The sequence below is a fragment of the Archocentrus centrarchus genome, chromosome 22 (genome assembly GCF_007364275.1).
Source record: "Archocentrus centrarchus isolate MPI-CPG fArcCen1 chromosome 22, fArcCen1, whole genome shotgun sequence".
Taxonomy (NCBI): domain Eukaryota; kingdom Metazoa; phylum Chordata; class Actinopteri; order Cichliformes; family Cichlidae; genus Archocentrus; species Archocentrus centrarchus.
The window spans coordinates 15,858,963-15,878,628 of record NC_044367.1 but is presented as its reverse complement, the minus strand read 5'-3'; the positions used below and the strand labels follow the sequence as shown (position 1 = coordinate 15,878,628).

At 43.0% G+C, this 19,666-nt stretch overlaps 1 protein-coding gene across 8 annotated transcripts in view; it reads right to left on the bottom strand.

Annotated features, from left to right (window-relative positions):
• The window catches only part of meis2a (Meis homeobox 2a), a 78,353-nt gene that overhangs the window by 51,348 nt on the left and 7,339 nt on the right, over positions 1 to 19,666 (bottom strand). For all 8 annotated transcript variants that reach the window (XM_030718303.1, XM_030718301.1, XM_030718306.1 and 5 more), the window contains one exon: positions 13,534 to 13,648. In XM_030718303.1, the coding sequence (XP_030574163.1) occupies positions 13,534 to 13,648 (115 nt within the window). The remainder of the gene's footprint in view (positions 1 to 13,533; positions 13,649 to 19,666) is intronic.

Below are 19,666 nucleotides of genomic sequence, written 5' to 3'. Positions count from 1 at the left end.
TTGTGAAAGCAGGGGATAAAAACATGAGAAAGAGCAAAATAAAACAAAGAGATGGAGACAGTGCAGATCCATCATGTGGATCCATCTGCTAGTAAAGAAATGTATTTATAATCCCTGCTAGGAACTATTGTATATCAAAGTCTTCTATGTAAACCACAAAGAGCAGCTGTATGCTGGTTGCCAATTTAACTGAGTGTTTTTCTTTTTTTCTTTTTTTTTAAATTCAGAACAGCTTACATCGTTTGAGGCAATGCATGAAAACAGCATAAGCAGTGATTCTCTACCCTCAATTACAACTTAAAACCAAACAAACTTGCTGTTTTTGAGCTGAAGAGGGGGACAACCCGGATTTATTACACAAATCTTTGCCACACCTGATGGACAGTGGCATCAAAGAAGAGTTCGACAAAGATCAGGGGGCACGGGGTTCTATATAGAGCTGGGGGGTTGGTAGAGTAAATGAATTAAAAGGTTTATAAATCAACAAGTCAACCATCAGATTGTAGCCTCTGCTCAGCAGCCCTCTCATCAGCCAAATGCCAAGTTTTTTTCTTTCCTCCTCGCTCTCTTTTTTTTTTTTCCGCACAAATGTCCTGGAGGCAGGGAACAAAGCGAGCAGAACTGATTACTGCACTGTTGCTCCGCTCCGACAGTCTAAACTCTGTTTGGCTTCCTAATGAGCTCACTAAAAACCCAATTCATCACCCATAACCCCTTCTCAACCTGCCTTGAAATCCCCCATTATGGGGAGTCAAGGACAGTCCGTTTACAGGCTTTGGGCCAGGGTCAAGGGCTGTGATGGGTGGATGTCAGTGGCAGTGACAACAATGCTGCCAAGGTTATTTTGAAACAGGGGATACTTCCTGCGTGGCTTGCCTTTCCATACACCATTAATTTTATTCCAACTCATCTTCTCTTTTGATTCTTATTCTAAATTTACACAACAAAAATATACTTTTTGTATATACAACGTGCATGTGGTAGGCTGTTTTTCAAGTCTTAGAACAACTTCCCCCATCTCTTATGTCCCCCCCACCCAATTTCACAATACCAGTGGTGTCTCAGCTTTAGTGGAGGAATGTCCAGCTTGGTGGCTGCAGCAGCGGGAATGTCCCGTTCTAGTCAGCTTTTGCACAAATTTAATACCCTTTCGTCCCATCCCTGCAAAGACAGGAATTTGGTGGGAAGGGAATGCAGTGGGGTAGGGGTGGGGGTATAAAAGAGTGGAATACAGTCGGTGTTTTAGGGGCAGGGGAAAAGGAGTGAAAAGAATATTATAGGTATGTGACAAAGAGCTGAGAAGGTAAGGAATGGGAAAATAAGAAATCGTGTTGGTTGGAAGGAGGGGTCAGAAAGAGAGAGGTGGAGGAGGAGAGGAGCAGAGGGTTGGGGTAAACTCCCACAGTTCCTCATTACATGGAGCTGAAATGATCCTCCTGACACCTGAGCTGTAACCAAGAGATTACAGAATTGATGAATCCTTGGTTTAAAATGCAGCTGTTTTATTCTGCTTTAGTAATTAATTCTTTTTCCGATAGTGTATTGATTAAGCGTAGCCCCTGATAAAGTTCAAACTGAGAGAGATCCCTCCAGGGCTTTGGGTTGGCCTGCTCCAGAGAGCCAATGAAAACTTCCTCCCTTCACCTGCATCTCTCTTTCTGTCAGAGCAGTTTACCCTCATAAATTAGTCAGATCTTTGAGGAGTGAAGATCTCGCTAAGTTGATACTTGCTTTGTCTGCCTCTTGCTGATACTTCCGCTATTATTATTATACATTCACACCAACACAAATGCAGATGTCCTTAGAAGTATATATTGCACAGCTCACCAAAATATTCATTTAAGAGTTATCTTATGACTTACTGAGGTACAACACCTGTCTGTGGATTGCTTTTGCCCTCCTTCCTGGCGCTCAGTCTCACCAAACGAGGCACTCGTGGCATACTGAATGTAAGTATTTTTTTGTTTTGCTTTTTGCTTTATGTTCTTTTTTTTTTTTCCCCACAAAACTGCTCTTTCATTTTTTTTTATCACTACATTTTCCATACAGCTGTGAGTGAAAGTGTGATCAACAGAGGGTAGAGCGGCCCTCTCCAGGGAGTCAACTAGCAGAGAAATCAGATACAGCTTTACAAGAGAGTCAGCCGCTCATGTCTTGTCAAGACCCCTCACCTAACGGCTTCTTTACAAGTCAATAACCAGGGCCCAATGTCCTCCACTGGGCCTTGGCACACATTCACCTCTTTCTATAGGAAGCAAAGGTGGAGAGGGGGTGGGGATTGGAGGTGGGTTGGAGTTTCAGGGGTTTTTTTTTTTTTTTTTGCTAATTATAGAAATAATGCTAGATTTTCAATTTGAAACTCATACACATAGAAGCTGAGGTGGAACATAAAATATGGACCCCTCTGACAAACCCCTAATAAATAGTGACAAATAATTGGTGATCCCATGAAGAAAGAACAGGCAGAATCCTTTTTTAATATTAAGAACTAATGAATGAGTGAATGAATTATGTAGGGAGAAGGGAAATATAATTAGAAAATGGAAGTAGTGCTTAATGCATTTACTTCAGACTATTTCCTTTTGTTAATGGGACCACAGCACACACAGAGAGGGTTTTGACGAGGCTAGTATTGACTGTCCGCCCTGCTCCTTAAGGTAAATCCAGCAGGTCATTTCATTAAGGACCAATTCCATGGCGCTAATTTTGATTTTAGGGTCTTGACAGCTGTTGGCAGTGGAAATTGCAATGGCAGGATCGGTGATCGAGGAGCCTATTACTTCAGTGAAAGATGCAAATTGTAAAGCCACTTCAAATTGCTGCCAATCTGCCTTGCTGACCCACCAAAAGTCGTATTTCATCACGTTCTATGTGATGGTAGCTGCATGTAAAGATGGAATAAAAGCAGATTAAAACCTGTTTTGGAATAAAAATGGCAAAACCAACAATATATACTTCTTGCCAGTAATGTTTCCCTACGTTGAGTAACGAAAGAATAGGAAATGCAGCCAAATGTGTATTTACTGAATAGACAATACAGACTTTCCTTAAAAATTTATGTTTCTCTTGCTGTTCTATTTCATAATATTTTGTCCCACCTTTCTGATATGGAGGAACTAAAATTTTATATTGTGCAACTTGATTGCTGTCACAAATTATAGCTGCAGAAATTACTTGAATAAACATCTATCACAATTATTGGTGATTCAGCAGTTTGATAAAGGTAGGGTTGTATTACAGTGTGAAATGGTTTCTGTTTTCCTTTCCTCAATGGATTCTTTTTGCTTATTTTTTCATTTTTGTGACCTTATCAACGCTCCCTCACATAACTTTGGTCAACAGATCGACATGACACATAATGTGAGCTCCTAATCAACCCGCCTCACAAGTTAATATGCAGCATTAGAGTTCCAGAAGGAAGAAAAAAAGCTCTTCGTCTGATGCTATTAATTAGCAGTGTTCTATAGCTCTCAGCTTTTTGAAGCTCTCCATCTCCTTTTGTTTCACCTTCTTTTTTCTTTTTTTTCTTTTTTGTGCGGCCTCACTATTGACTTTTCAATTTTCCCCTCACATCCACCCACTGCAATAGCAGTAGCGCCAGTGCTTGTACTGTGGTAGCCAACCCAACAATACCCCCAAGCCTACTCTCCGAGACGCTGGCTGGGGAGCCCTGAGAGCCGGGCCAGGCCTACAGCTCCCACCAGCCCACCACTCACTCCCCACGAGACCAAAATCAAAGAGAGAGGCCCTTAAAATATAACCATGGGTATAATGAGGGTGCTCCAAAGAACAATAAGCATATACACCAAAGGAAAAGGGAGAGTAGGAGTACAAAAGAAAGACAGAGAAAACTATAGGAATGTTGGCTTGAAAGTGTTCTTGAGAAGTGAACACCAGTGAGTGGATGAGAAAAAAAAAAAGAAGCGATAGTGTGCTGTTGGAGAGAGGGCAAAGGGCCACAGCCAGTGGTGATGGTAGCCGGGGCCACGCATCTATCCAACCATGTATCTGAACCCAAAACAACAAGGGGGTCTGCCGCATGCCTCTGGAGCCGAAGGGAGCCAAAGGGAGCACGACTAATTTCTGCACAACAATAGGACTGGATGAGCGCCCACACAATGGCAGGTGCTTTGAATAGCAGCAGGGCCCTTGCAGCAGGGATCTTCTCCTCTCTCACTCCGAGGGCTTGGGCTCTGGCTTGTGTAACCTTTCATTTTCAACCAGGCTTCCTTTTGACTCATAAAGGATGAAAATGATCTCATGGGGGGCCAAAGGAGTAAGAGACAGGCAGGCCTGTGAGGCACTATTCAAACCAAGTCCATCTGTGTTTTCTGTTGCATGTTATCGGCCTCTTATTTCTGTCTCTCCCTCGCTTTCTCGTTCTCAGTTGCTTTTTTTTTCAATATCCATCACTTCCTCACTTGTTAACTGGCCTCAATATAAATCTCAATTTTTTTTCAACCTCGTAATCTTTTTTTTATTGACTGTATGATGCGCTGTTGTTTTTCTGTGGTGGTTGTGTTTGTTGTGCTGCTCCTGGGCTGTCCTGTAGGCCATGATGCAGTGGAAAAGGCAGTTTTCCCCCCACCTTAAGAGCATTTTTTCCAAGGTCACAAGGTCAAGCTTCACAGATGTCTCCTGCAGACACTCAGTTGTCTATGGACTGCATCCCTGGGAGTAAGCATTCGTACTAAACAATGCAGCTTTCCCTTTACTTTGAAGAATATTACAGTTTTTTTTCCCTTTTTGTCTTGCTTTTTCTTGCCTTTCTTGTTTTCATTGTTTTATTTTTGAATGAAGCACTAAAGTGCGTGCAATTTTTTCCTAGGTGGGGGTTTCTGTGTTGAGATAATGAAAGAAAGCACTGGTTATCACAAGATAGTGGTGTTTTCTTGTTGCTTTCATTCCTTTAAACACTCCCCGACTCCCTAAGTTTCCTCCAATTGTTCTAATGGGGCCTTAGTCATCCTTGCCTGATGGCAGAGGGAAAGATGCTTTTAAAGGTCTTTTTCTTTTCTTAGTCTGTGCTGCCAGTAGAGAAAAATGAAAACATGTAGTAACTGTTCTAAAATCCACACTGATAGATAGATACAAAAAAAAAAAAAAAAAAAACCCTTGAGTAAGCAGGGTTGGAGCCAAACAAAGAGAAGCCCTAAATGAACAGAAAGACAATATTTGAACTACAACAGCTCTGTGTACCCTCAATCTTGCAAAAAAAAAAAAAATGCAGAGGAGAAAATTCCTGAGCTAAACAGCTTTCATTAAAGAGAAATCAGCTTGTGCTTTTTTTAGGGGGTGGAGCGTGACACTGGTAAAAGAGAAGAGATTGCACCATTTACCATGCAAGTTCTGCCTCAGAACATGGAAATGTGTGTAATTGGAACAACATTTTAAAAATACAGGCACTGAGCTATCCTTGAATATCTTCCTTCTTTTCATCTCCCTTTCCCTTGTTCCTTTTTCTGTTCCTTCGTTTGATATGGTGTTCTTGCTTCCCCCTCCAAACATCTCCTCTGTATTCTCCAAATTGATAACCCTCTAAATGAATTATGGTAAATGCATAATGAAGGTTTTCTCAGCTTCAGCCCTGCAGCCAGCCAGGATGGAGCATCTCGTTTGGCATGTTTGATTCGTTTTGTTGCGCATTTAGCCCCAGTGTTCCTTCAGAGTGTTCACTGCTTGGGGCATGTAAATAAGAAATTATCCTTGCTGACTAACATGGCTAATACCTCCTCTGGGGTAATCAAAAATTATTAGACGCTTGGTTCCAATAAACATTAGGGCTCATGGCACTAACCACTGTCAAATCGCTCACCTCCGCCTGCTCCCCAATAGCCATAAAATGGGTGAACAAAAGTGATCAGGTGTGGAAAAAGCACCCTGGCTACATGGAAACTGAGAGACCGCGGGACTGCTATTATGCCTAAAAAAGCAGCCCTTGGCTTTAAGAGTCATTAAAGCATGTGCTAGAGTGGGAATCAGACTAGAAAATGAGCTTATCTTGCATAAAGCCCTCAAAAGCTTTGCATAAACGGGAAAGATGTGCGCGTGGAAATCAGCAGCAGAGAGGAAGAACTCGAATTGTAACACACTTCCTTTATCATCCTCCCACTCTTTTGGATGGTGGCAGCGTGGTTAAAGCACTACCTGTAGGGTATAGCTGCTTTGCTCAGTTCCAAATATGCTTTAGTGTCTAAACCCTGGTTTACACAAGAGAAAAACCACACAGCAAGTGAACAAGCTTTAGCTAGCCTTGCTAAGCCACTCTACTCAACCATGTGCTGTCTTTTGGAGGGACCTTTGCTGTGATGTGCAGTTTTGACATTAGGGGGAGGAGAACTGGGAGGGCGGGGGTGGTGAAAGAGATTAAAGAGCCAAGGGAGGCAGAAGAAAGAAATGAAAGTAAAAGAGCACAAGGCCCATTGGTCAAACACAAAGGGGAAGAGAGGGAAAGGACATTTGAAGTGAGGGTTAAACTCCAAATAAGCACACCTTAAACGGGCTCATGTAAGCTAGCAGTCAGGGTTTTTGGAGTTTCCCTGCAGGTGTGCCTTTGACAGACTTGGCCTCCATAACCTCTCTCTGATCTAGAACGGGGCATGGGGTTGGACACAGAAACCAGTGGCATCTTGCTGTCTCTGCCTCCCATTCTGTCTATTACATACACACATGCACACACACACACACACACGCTTACATTCTCTATAAACACACACACACACACACACCAACACGCCGCCAGACAAGGGGAAAACAAATCTGGTGAGGACTAGAGCAATTGGACTATCACCTCTTAAGGGTGACTTCTTGGCTGACCCCCTTCAGGCTACCCTGCTGAAACAAGACTGAAAATTTCCTGGGAAAACACTCTCTCCCTTTAAAGAACCAAAGCACTGTCGTCCTTGTGAAAAGGCAGCAGCGGCAGCATTAATGGACATGGAAATGCCCTTTGGGGCACGTGTTCAAATCCCTTTTAGCCATATTACATCAGACCCCTGTGCACTTCTCATCATCACCACATACGCTGGTGTAATCAGCAATGGAGCAAGGGTGTGTAAACCCACTGTATAATGAACTGATACAACAACACTGCACTGTCTTTGTTTTTGGCCAAAGCCTTTGGGTAAAAGAATGAAAAAGCCACTCCCCTCCTTTTACTGGAGTTCAATCCTGATTACTTCCCTGCAACACCGTTTCCTCTGTGCATTTTTAGCTATGCTCAGCTCACTCCCAGTTAAGCTGGTCTTCATCTACTTCTCAGAGAAACAGAAGAAAAGAAAGAAAAAAGAGAAAAATGTCCCAAAAGTTTCCCCTTAATGGCGCGAAACAGAAATTCTCCTCAGCTGCCGTCAGAATAATCTGGATAATTTTTTCCCTATGTTCTCCAAACATTAGTTTGCACATTAGACTGACATGGTAAATATGTCTTTCCTGTGGTGTAGGACTCAGTACCAGGCCAGGCTCGGGCCAGGCTGGGTTGGGCCAGGTCACACAAAAGGCCTGTTCATGATTATGGATCAGAGCGAGAGAACCCAACCCAGTACTGAGACAGAGGTCAGAGGACAGAAGGGAAAAGACAAAAGCAGAGAAGAGATGCTAAGTGAAAGAGTGAGTGTAGATGGAAGACCAAGAGGTAGGGGTAATATTGTAGGAAGCCTGTGTTACTGGAAATTGACTGTATTGACAGTCCTTATTTATTTTATTGTTTTTACATTACCTTTTCTTCCACTCTTTTAAGCTATACCACAGGGTCAGAAGAAAGACAGAAAGAGACTCAAAAAAAATGAAGAGCGAGCGGAAGGGAGGAAGGAAAGTGGGAGCTGAGGGAGCTGATCATTCTCTTTAATCACATTTTGGATGAGGGCCAGGTAGTCTGCGGAACTGAGAGCGAGACAGAGAAGGGTGAGTGAGGCGAGGAGTACGAGGGAGTCGGTAAGTGAGGGAGGGGGTGGGAGAAAGAGAAGAAGGAGAGAGATGGAGGAACAAATGGAAAGAAAGGGGGAGAGAGAGAGGATGGGAAAGGGACTTATGGAGCGAGGGGATGAGCCTGAGAGCAGAGACCCTTGAAACAGCTTGAAGTGCAGCAGTGCTTAGGCAAGTGTGCACATATGCCCACACATTTTGTGTGTGTGTGTGTGTGTGTGTGTGTGTGTGTGTGTGTGTGTGTGTGTGTGTGTGTGTGTGTGTGTGTGTGTGTGTGTGTGTGTGTGTGTGTGCGCGTGCGTGTGTGCGTGTGCAAGAGAGAGTGACAGCCATTCCCGTAAATGCCTGCGAATGCTGAATCCAGCAAGAATCTGGTGTTAGAGCAGAGGCTGGGAGAGATCCATTTTAAAACTATGTGCATTAACTATACTTTTCCCCATAGATTAAGCACTCCACATGAATAATTTAGTCTCTTTTATGCTAATGGGATCATGAAAGTATCCCCTCTGTACCATGTTTTCTCCCCCTCCACAGCAACTCTTCTCAGCTTTCAACAATGGCCCTGCCCCTTCCCAACAAACCATCAGACAGGCATATTGCACTGTTTCCATAACAGAAACCTGACTAACATGTGACTGACATGCAGTGACATGGCTGGAGTGGAACACAGTAGCTTATTGACAAACACTGTAGCATTGTGTTTTTTTCCTCATTAAAAATGTCTGTTAAGTGCAGGCTATTTGCTGCTTTTGACTGAGATATAGCACGTTGTATGAACATCATGGCTGCACATGGTTTCATGTTTATGTTATCTCCCCGCTGATCTGGTTTTGTAAATGGCTACGGAGGCATATTACTCTTAAACTTTCTTTGCAATTCTGCGGTTCTTTTGAGAGAGGAAGTGGACATATCCTGTGTGTTTATGTGCTTTTTTGGCCCTTTTTGTTCAGCCTCTGCCTTCGCACACTAAAAAACACCCATGCACACATACAAAACCTTGTTGCTTCAGCATTGTGTTGTGGTGAGGTGGGGGCACTGTGTAAAAATTATCAGTGCTCCAACAGCTGGGAGTGAGAGCCATGAAACAGCAGGGCTTGGGCCTGCTTTATTGTTTATCTGTTGTTTATGGGCCAGTGTTCAGCTTTAATTACTACACTAAATTAAACTCTAACAGGCACTTAGAAGGAACCAGCTAACACATGCACATGCACATGCATACCCCCCCCTCCCCCAGCTAAACACACACACACACAAATCATATATTGTAAATACACAGACACACCCCAACGATCACTCCATAGCTGGAATATAGGCTACTAAAATGCAACAAGGTTTCCATCTTGTGTTTAGCAAAGACTGTCATGTTTTTTTTCTAATGTGATTACATGTTCTTTCTTTTTCTACCTGCACATTTGCATTTTCTTGGGCCCTAAGCATAACTGTGACAAAAAAAAAAAAAAGCATAGCCAAAGCTCTGGAAAATATAGGATTCAACAGGACTTGTTCATGCTGGGACATGAGGAGCTGAGTCCCCAACAGGAATGACCTCTCTCTAGTGAGCTCAACCACAAAGACCTTGCTGATTGGGGCCCCTAGCCAGGGCCAAGGGAACTCACCACACTCCCCACACATACACATATACACACACAGCTGTACCACAACACCATCAAGCGCAACATGCTCCCTTGGAGCTGAACACTCAAGCGCTCCCTCTCTTTCCTCCCTTTCCTCTCCATCTCGGCCTCTCTCTGTCTCTCTGGGGAGTCCGTCTATCCACAGAGCGTGGGGATTGTTCAATTGCTGAGAAAATGTACAAAATGCTTTCTCCTCTCTTCTGTTGAGCCTTGTCCGTCTACAGTAGAATCTTGGAACAGTGCAGAAAGCCCCTTTGCTCGGCACTCAAGATGTCAACGTGGATTTGGTCTTCATGCATAGCTAATAATTACAAGTGTGGACTGGAGCTGAGGCATGCTCAAACACACACACACACACACACACATATAAGAAGGCAAAAGCATTACCTACCATGCTGAATCAGTGTTGGGGATTTACTGTTCATGACTGAGTGCATTTGACTTTACTGTGTTTGGTGTGGGTAAACGTGCAGAGTATTTCATCACACTGCTCCATCACACTTTGGGTGCTTAACATATAACAGACACCTACTTGGAAACGAGTGCTATCTTAAGGCACGCACATTCATCAAGTTTACCTCCCTGCAACTGATGTCTATGATGTTTCAAGATAAGCTTGGAGGAGCTCCAAAGGACTGTTAATCAAAACGATGTGAATGCAGAGCCAGTGTAGTTATTGTGTGTTACCTTCTGAACCGTCTCCCCTTAACCGCTGATATTTGTTTATCTAGCTAGAACATAGGGAGTCACTCTCTGAGAGTCAGATCGTTGATTTTGCCCCGAGGGCGATAACTCATATTTTCTTTTTTGGAGGGAAATTCTGAGAAAAGTATTTTTTTAAAAAAGTCTGTTAAGCAGAAGGGTTAGGGAAAGGATGCAGATCTGAGAATTGTACAGAAAACTTTTTTTTTTTTTTAATGTGTCAGAACCTTAACTGGCAATCTTTACTGACAGCTACGGACATGCTTCACCTTGGTTTTCTGCTTGGCAATAAATTATTCCACACGAGGGATAATACATACTTGTTCACTTGCTAAATTGTTTTTTGGCGCAGGTTCAGAACAATGCTCAGCACCGAGATACAAGCAAAAGACTGCAGAAGAGGACTGTGTTCAAAGCGACCCTCTTGAGTACTGTGTGACTGTGCATACAGCAGTTTTTGAAGAAAGAAAAAAAAAAAGGTAAGTGAGTGACTCATTTATTCTCGTGTACATCCCCTAACAGGGAAAGGCAGAAACAAGTTAGTCTTTAAGGGAAAAAGTGGGCTTGGTCTCTGTCAGAAATGCTTTGATATTTCAGGGACAAATGGACTGGTGTCATATACTCAGTGCAAGGATGTTTCTGGATCAAAATGTGAGGTAGTTGTTGTTCAAGCCATATGCACAGATAGAACAGACCTTTTAAGAGGGAAGTTGACAAAAAAAAAAGGTTGATGTTTTTCTTGGCAGCTGAAATCTGAAAGTACCGTGCATCTCACGCACTCTTTTATACGCCGCTCCTCTCTCACTTTCTCCCATCTATTCTGTCTTCCTCAACCGATCCACATTGTCACCCCTTTTAACAGGGGCCAAGCTGTTAAAGACCCCATTACTGAAGTGAAGCCCACATTTCACATTTTCTCTGTGGACTTGAGAGTGCGGACTACAAATTTTATGTTGAAATGTATTGAGATAGGAGGCAAGATCATGCATAGAGTGGAGTGGAGTGGAGGAGAAGAGAGGCGAGGAGGGAAAGGTGGAGAGGTTGGAGAGGGAAGGCTCTGTCAGAATGGAAGGGCCAGAGTCGGGAGTCAGCGAGCGCTTCAAGCGTTAACGTAATTGCAAGAATGTGAAAAATGAGGCGGCGGGGCTCCCGAGTGAAGCGAAAGGTCAGAGCATGCCTCACACAAAACAACTGGCTAGAGGACGGCCTCATTAGACCATTAAATCAGCTGCCCTTGGTCTTTTTCTCTTTTACTCTCTTACTCATTTTTCTCGCTGATCCTACTTTTTCACCTTCTCTACACTTTAACCTCTGTACTTCAATGGTTCTTGGGCTTTGTTCAAATCTCTGCTTCTCTTCTAAGCTGCTTCGTTTGTTTGTTTTTTTTAACCATAAAATATTCTGAGTTGGTGGAACTTGCATTTAACACTCAGTGTAGGTCAGGCTCTGGCCCTGATCTAGTCTAGGTCTATCTTGGCCCAGAGCGTGGTGCTATACCGTAACTGTCTTTGGCCCATATTGATTGGCTGTTACTGGATACGGTGGAGAAAGGAGTCGATAAGTGCTCTGTGGATTACAGGTCACTTGTACTTATGTGTGTAAGATAATCAATAGGCAGTGCATTTCTTTCTCTCATCCCTTTCCTCTTTCTGTTGCTCTTCATCTCCCATGCTTCTCGCAATTACAAAGAGGAGTGCAAAAACTCTACGTGCACTCTGTCGTCTGATCTGTCATGCTGTGTTTTTAACTAATACTATGACTTCAAAGCAGAAAATCCACATTTAACTCACTGCAGTTTCTTGAAATTTTCCTTTTTAAAGTTTTAAACAGAGTTTAACTGATACATCAGTTGGCCAGCATAATCGGTCTATATTGGTCAATCCCAAATATATTAGTATTGACATGTATGTTGACATTTTTTTATATGCTGTATGCGCTGTGTGTGAGAGTGCATGGCTTTAGTTTCCTTAAGCAACAGATAGTTCTGCATCTGTCACTGGAAGAGGAAAAGCAAAAAGGGAATTATCCCTATCTGGATCTATTATCACATTATTATCAAGAATTCTTTTCTTATACTGATAATGCTATCGAGACATATCCTATTACTTTACCAGTCTTAGCCATCTCTCCAACCAGCCTGTGATCCAACTAGCCCTAACACAACTGGCCACAGAGGTTTGCCATGGTCAGAAGCTGTTCCTTCTGTCTAAAGAGCAGAAGATGATTTAAATAGCCCCACCACAAAGCACACATCATCAGTACATTTGACTGCTTATTGGCAAAACGATAGCATTGAACAGGCATACCAAGCAGCTTTGCTCTGTGAGTGAGCTGGTATTGGTGTGTATCTTAGTCTGTTTGTGTGTTTAGATGGTGTGATGAAATTTCATGAAAAACTCTGGACACTGCCAGAGGGCACCCACGGATACAGAAAAAGGCCCACAAAAACACACATCTCTGGTACATTCAAAACAAGATGAAAACAAGAGGAGAGAGGTCAGGAACTCCTCATCTGCTCTTTTACTTCAGGCAGCAGATTCCACTTTTAAACAAATTTAATTCCGTGAGATTTTAACGCTTGGCCTCATATATAAACTTACCTAACAGCACGTGCATTTGACAATTTTCATGTCAAAACTGATACAGACCGTGACAAAAATACAAGGCAGATCGCTGTGACTCAAACACACTATCTGTATTAAATTCAAATGCATTTGTTTTGAAATGCATTATAAGTGTTTGGCAGGTCGTGTAGTAGATAACACAAGGCTCGGTGAGACATAATTAGGGGCTGTTGTGCAGGCAAAGTTAATATGGTTTAAATTCAAGAAAGAACTGGCAGAAATATACTATTAATCACCAGCTTTTGTTCAGTTCTCTAAATAGCAACATTTTGGAAAGCCTTTTACTAGGTTGGTATATTCCAGTGGCTGTTGCTGGTATTTCAGTGTGAGTGCAACAGTGGATAAGCGTGTTCATTTTTAGGTGTGACTGTGTTTACATGGATGCCAGTCAAAAAATTGGATAATCCAAAGTGCAAAAGGAAGGACTGGGACATGTGTAAAGAGAGATGTGCCACCTATTTACAATAAAGCTCACATTAGACAGGGTTAAAGTGAAGTGTTGGCAACTCCATCCATGTGCGATGATTAATGTGTCCTGCATAAATCTATGTATGTTTATGTGTTAGGGCTCGGGTGCAAAACTATACCAATGTATGTGCATGTGTTACGAATGTGCATGCATGTGCATGCCCGTTTCTGTACTGACTCACCTTGCTCACTGCTGTTGTCACCGCTTTGTGAAGCATGTCCCCCGCTGGAGGGCCCCGGTGTGCCGGCTGAGTGTGTGGAGGTGGCGTCATCGTGGTCTCTCCAGGAAGCTGGGTTCTGAGGTTTGAAAAAGGAGAAAGCGAGCGTGGGATCCATCCATCCATCCGTGCATCCAACCACATTCCCCATCCAAACCACAAACCAGGAGCAGAGAGAGCAGGGAGGGGGAGAAGTTGGAGGAGGAGAAGAAGATAGAGAGGAAGGAACACAGAAAGAGCGAGTTCATATGAGAATGCTGAAAATGTGAAAGTGACATTTGTAAGAGTCTAAATGCACTGTGAAGGTCCTTGGCCTGCTTATTTCCACTGCTTTTTTTTTCAGCTAATAATCAAAGTAGCTACAGTGATCGAATAGAAAGTAACTAATGCACCAGCGCAGCTGGCTATAAGTCAAAACACTGTAATCAAAGTTTTTCATTAATGCATGAGGGCAAAACAAAGCACTGTTAATGTGGCATTTTATTTTGAACACTGCAAAGTAGAGCACTCATGAGTAATAGTCTAAACACATATGGTGGAGCCCAGTACAGTTCATTTGTACCATAACCAATTGAGACTTCCGTGTCAAGTGAGAAATATAGAGGTAAAAAGTCCAAACACACCACAGCCGCCATTAATCATTACCACTGTCAGAAATGAAAATAAGATATGACAGTGATTCTCCTGCTAATCTGCCAAAAATGTGTACACGCCCACACTGACATACACACACGCCCACAGAGGCTTGCAGAAATACACTTATGCACACATGCTAATGACATAATAGAGCAAGAAGTATAAACACAGATGCACGCACACTCACTTTCATATATACAAAGGCATCGTGAAAAGAAGTGTTAAATCCCTGCTGGCTAACTTCAAAGAAATAACCATAAACAAATTCATGGCTTTTAAGTTCACTTTATTCTGTCCTGCCCTACCTCCAGCTCATTTTCTCTGCTCCTCTTCTCTTTCCTGGTCATTCCCACTGCCTTGTCAGTGCACATAGGGAAACAGGATTTTCTACTGTACAGGAAAGGCTTTATCAGAGCCACATGAAGGCAGGCTAGAGGTGGAATTTCCTCTGCCATTCAGGCAATAGAGGGACAGACTGGTCACGTCATATACTACATTTGTGCCCGCAAACACAGACTCACTCAACTACACACTCCAAACAGCCTCTCGCACAGAGTTGATATAACATAATAGCTTGCACAACCCTTGCTAGTCTTTCCCAATTTAACATGTCACCTGAGCATGATGACAAAATGTTGGCAAACTTGAGCCTAATGTTGTCTGGGGCCCGAGAGAAGCAGCCCCTTGAGCAGAGCCCAAGCCAAACAAACACAGGCCTGCACCAAGGCTTCCCACAAACCTCAACCCACTTCTCAGTTCCCGCTATGTGTTTTTTTTTTCTTCCTCAAACACACATAAACACATATACATACATATGAAAGTAAAGGGAAAATGTACATGCCTCAGTATATTCCTAGAAACAGACCATTTTTACCATTTTGTCCAACTTGAGCAGAGTTCCTGATGAACTTTTCCCTCAGTCCCTGCCAGAGAGGAGCCTGCCTGCTTGCTTTGGTGCCCCAGTCAGAGTAAGCTGTACTCGAGGAGGACAGACAGGATAGAGCCTGGAGACTAATCGAGGTTTGCAGGGAAACAGAGACTATAAGACAAGCCGCTGCCGAGGTCCCCTGGGCGCACAGTCCTGATGTGCTGCTGCTTGTTCTGCTGCGGAGGCGAGGCTGCTGCTATGCCTGTAAGCGAGGCCCTTTTATCTGCTAAGTTTTTTGGGGAAGGCGGGCTGTTTTCTCAAACAGCTTGAAGCTGAAAACAGCAGACAGAAACACACAAGACCCTTCAGACCCCGCGCTCCACTCAAGGCCCTCTCAGCGTCAGCTGTTCACCGGATGGCAATCAGATAAAGAGCTCAGAGAATTACTCAGAAGAGGGGTAAGAAGACAACGTGAACAATAGCCCATGCGTGGGTTTTAGCCCTCCAGAGTGAGTGGAGGGAAAAGTGTCCCTGCAATGAGAGGGATGGATGATTATGTGTTCACTCTCTGGGCCACTGATCAACACATGGAACACTTCATGGGAACAAGGTCTGTTGTTATAGTAATTTTCTGTTATTCTCAACACAGCATAGGCTAAGTAAAATCCCTAATGTGGGAAAAGCCCATCAACCCCCTCAACAGTCTAATTTTGTCTTTGTCGTGTACAACGCAGAGGGAAGGAAGAAAAGGAGAGGTAAAAAATCCCAGACTCCCAGAGTGAATAGTGTGTTTAAGCAGAGCTGGGCTCTGGGCTCTCAGAATGGGCTGTTGTTGTTCCAAGAGAAGAAAATGACTGGGTTCTACTTCCTCACAATGAGACACCCACTGCCGGCGAGACACAAGACAGACCTGAAAAACTGTGCTTGCTGCTCTCACACATGCTTGCTCTCTTATTCTATCTCTCCCTTTAACACTTGCCAGCTCTGGCCACAGCAAGCTACGGTTTTAATGCAACAGTGGAATCGATAGGACTTAATTTAGCTATCATTGCAGAGTAATGTGTCATTTTTAATGGCCCTGGCACTAAATTAAATTCAAAGACACCTCATCTAATGGTGTAAAAGGGAATGATATTTTGCTGTGATTTGCTACCCTGTGGATTTAATGGGCCTTTATGCAGGGATGTAGATAAAGCTTTGTTAGTTTGGCTCTTATAATGGAAAAAGAAGACTGCAGCACTTTATATGACCTAATAATAATAATAGAGTGCATACGAGACCAATGCATATGCAGCGGAGTGCACACTTCTCTTTTAGTACCTGTAAGTCACCACTCATTCATAAGCATGTGTGCAAAACAAGACAACGAATATCAAAACAACAGTGTTAACTTTCCACACTCAACAAGGCGACAAAAGCAACAGCCTTTCCTCCCTATGAATAATTTAGTGGGTCTCTCTAAGCTATGGCGGGTGCATCATCAGACACTGCACTGTGCAGCACAAACACACACAACCATTTTGCCACAACCCCTGTGGGTCTGATAAAGTTCAAACAAGTTGCAGGAAAAAAAAATCATGTCACACAAACAGTCTTCAACCTACACAAGAAGTCCTCGCATAAAACAGAGGAAGATGCAAAAGAGACAAAAAAGGCCTCCAGCCCATGTGACTATTCCCTAAAGCTGAGCATAATTAGGAGTCAAACACGGTTCACTCCGTGCTCCTCACTAATTGTGTTAAAGAGCAGTGTTACCAGGAGGGGGAGGAGGAGAATGCCAGCAAGCAAATACACATGCATGCGCAGGAGGGGAACATGTACACAAATGTACACAGCAGGACTAGATAGAGAAAAAGATACAAAAGAAGAGTGGTCTCTAGGGGCTGCCTTTTCTATTTGCTGGGGTTAGCAACTGGCGGCTGCTAATACAAGTTGTAATTAATATAAAAGCAGGAGACAATATGGGAAAGAAGGCTTGTAGTGCAGCCAGGCCGCAGGAGAGCAGGAGAATGCTGCCGTCTCCTCTGCCACTGTCCCCTGTTTCTCATTTACAAACACCTGCCTGGCACAATTTCACTTCCCTCACTGCACTCTGCCTACATCCCTAGGAATTTCAAATAAAATTGATTTAGCAGCATCATTGAATTTCCCTCAAAAATTCCCCTGAAACCTGGCGGGAAGGGGAGAAATCTAGTGTAGTAGCAGCAGTGCAACACAGGCTGAGAACGACTAGCCTCGTGAGTGTGTGTGTGTGTCTGTGTGTGTACTATCACTGCGAAGAGCAGCTACAGAGATCGTGTGCTTAAACATGTACAAAATCGCTGACGCACCAGAAATGCACAGGACCATAAATCATAAAGTGATGTGACATTTCAAGACGCATCTTGCCACATGGCATAAACACAGAAAGAGAGAAACTTCTCACACATTTCTGTTGCGTTGAGCTCGTAATTATATACAGCCACTTTAGAAAAGTGTAGGTGCACTTCTATTGAACAACCGAGTATTTACAACCCCCTCAATTATCCACAATATAAAGAGTCCTTAATTTAGCAGCTAATAATTCACCACAGCATGTTTTAACAGACAAGGAGGATTGTCTGACTGTATTTATGCTTGAAAACTTTCTCTGAGCCAAAAACTATTTTACTCGCTGTGGTATGTTATGTGTGCAAAGACAGAAGACTTTTTTTTTTGTAAAGTGATTGTAATTATAATTCATGGATTTGGCACAACTTGATATGACATATTCCAAAAAAATAAATGGCATAAAACTGAAAATTGATTGTAAATTCTTCTGCTTTCATTTATTCCTTTAAAACAATAACTCAAAAACAAGGGCTTTCACATTTCAAATAAATGTAAAAGTAAATGTCAATCTCATGATCACTGCAGCCACTTACACCATGCATTCAGTTAAATAAAGGGGAGTGTGGGAGATGCAACAAGTTAGCAAAGCCTCTCTTCAGCCACCATAGTGATGATTAGATATGCCTGCCAACAGGACCCTGCCTCTGAACACAAATCAAATAGGAAATGTACGGCCAGACATCCCACCATCACAAAACAACTGTGTGGAACAGACAGACCGCTCCAAGTCAACAATGCACTGTTTTCATGATATCCAAACGTAGTCGACCCTCGAGGAGAGCAAAGCTAGTAGAATTAGAACACCTTCAAAACTGAGAAACTGCATGGTTCAGCAGGCAAGCTTGGCCCGAGGGCTCGCTGTCCACAGGCAGAGGGCTGCTTATGCATAGTGACGCACAGAAATAGGACAGGATCTTACTGAGCACGCACCTCCACACACACGCGCGCTCAAGACAAACTATTGCATTACTTGATCGAACCTGTGACATCGGAGTATTTGACCACTGGCCTACAGAGTCTTTATCAGAGATCAAGATCCTGTTTTCTAGCCAAGCAAATGCAAAATAAGCAACACCATAACTATGAGCACTATCACACCCTGAGGAAAGATCTCCAAAACAATGCACTGGGACCTCCAAATGCAACAGAATTTCTGTGTGACAAATCTTAAACTATGCAGATATTCAATGACAGTCTCAACAGTATAATGCATATGCATAAAAGAAGTGAAAACCCTTCTCCTAATAGCTTGACTAAGGAAGCGGCACAATGGCACAAGAAGACACAAAGGCTAATTCATTAGAACAGATAATACTCAGACACTGTTAATTCTATTTGTCTCTCTAATTGGATGTAGCATAGAAGAGACAGAAATTTCATTCATTAATTAAAAGACAAGAGCGAACCAGTGACAAGTACACATACACACCAACCATTTGCAAAACTACCCCATTCTGCCCCCCCCCCCCCCCCCCCCCCCCCCCCCCCATCAACCTTCATGTGTAATATAAATTCTATTTTTCCTTTAATTTAAATATGATGGAGTCAATCTAAGGAGGGGCGGGAGGGGAGCAAAGAGTGAGGAAAGACTGGGTGGGCTACATGGTTGAGATAGTCACCACAAGCAAATGAGGGAAATCAGCAGTGTCAATAAGGCCTTATCCTGATCTATGCTATGAGCCAATCATCTTTAAGACCACACTGCATTCAAATGTAAATAAAACTAGACTTAGATAGTTCTACAGTAAGGTATGAGGAGGGGGAGAAAAAGACAGAGCAAGTGGTAGAAAGGAAGGTGTAACACAGACATACACACATAAAAACAAGCTCCACGGGCTGCCTCCTCAGTGAAGAGCCTGATCATCTCCAGAAAAACCGACTTTCACCAAATGAGATGTAGCCCAGGGCTATATATTAAAAATGCATATCAAAGCAAAGAAAAATGGACGTGTGAGAGTCTAACTAAATAAATTAGCATATCTAACTATCACGCTGCCTTCTTCTCAATGAGATGCGAGGACAAAAATGAATAATAAAAAAAAGAGCCAAATAAAAGAAGTGAATAGATAGAATAAATAAATCACGACAAGAGTGACAGAAATTGCTTCCCATCCATCGGCACAGTTTGGCAGCCAAATGCTTTTTTGGGGTATTGTGTCCAATACTCAAAACACATTTTCGGCGTGTAAAGCTGGACTCTTTTCAATTAGACGTGGCAATGAC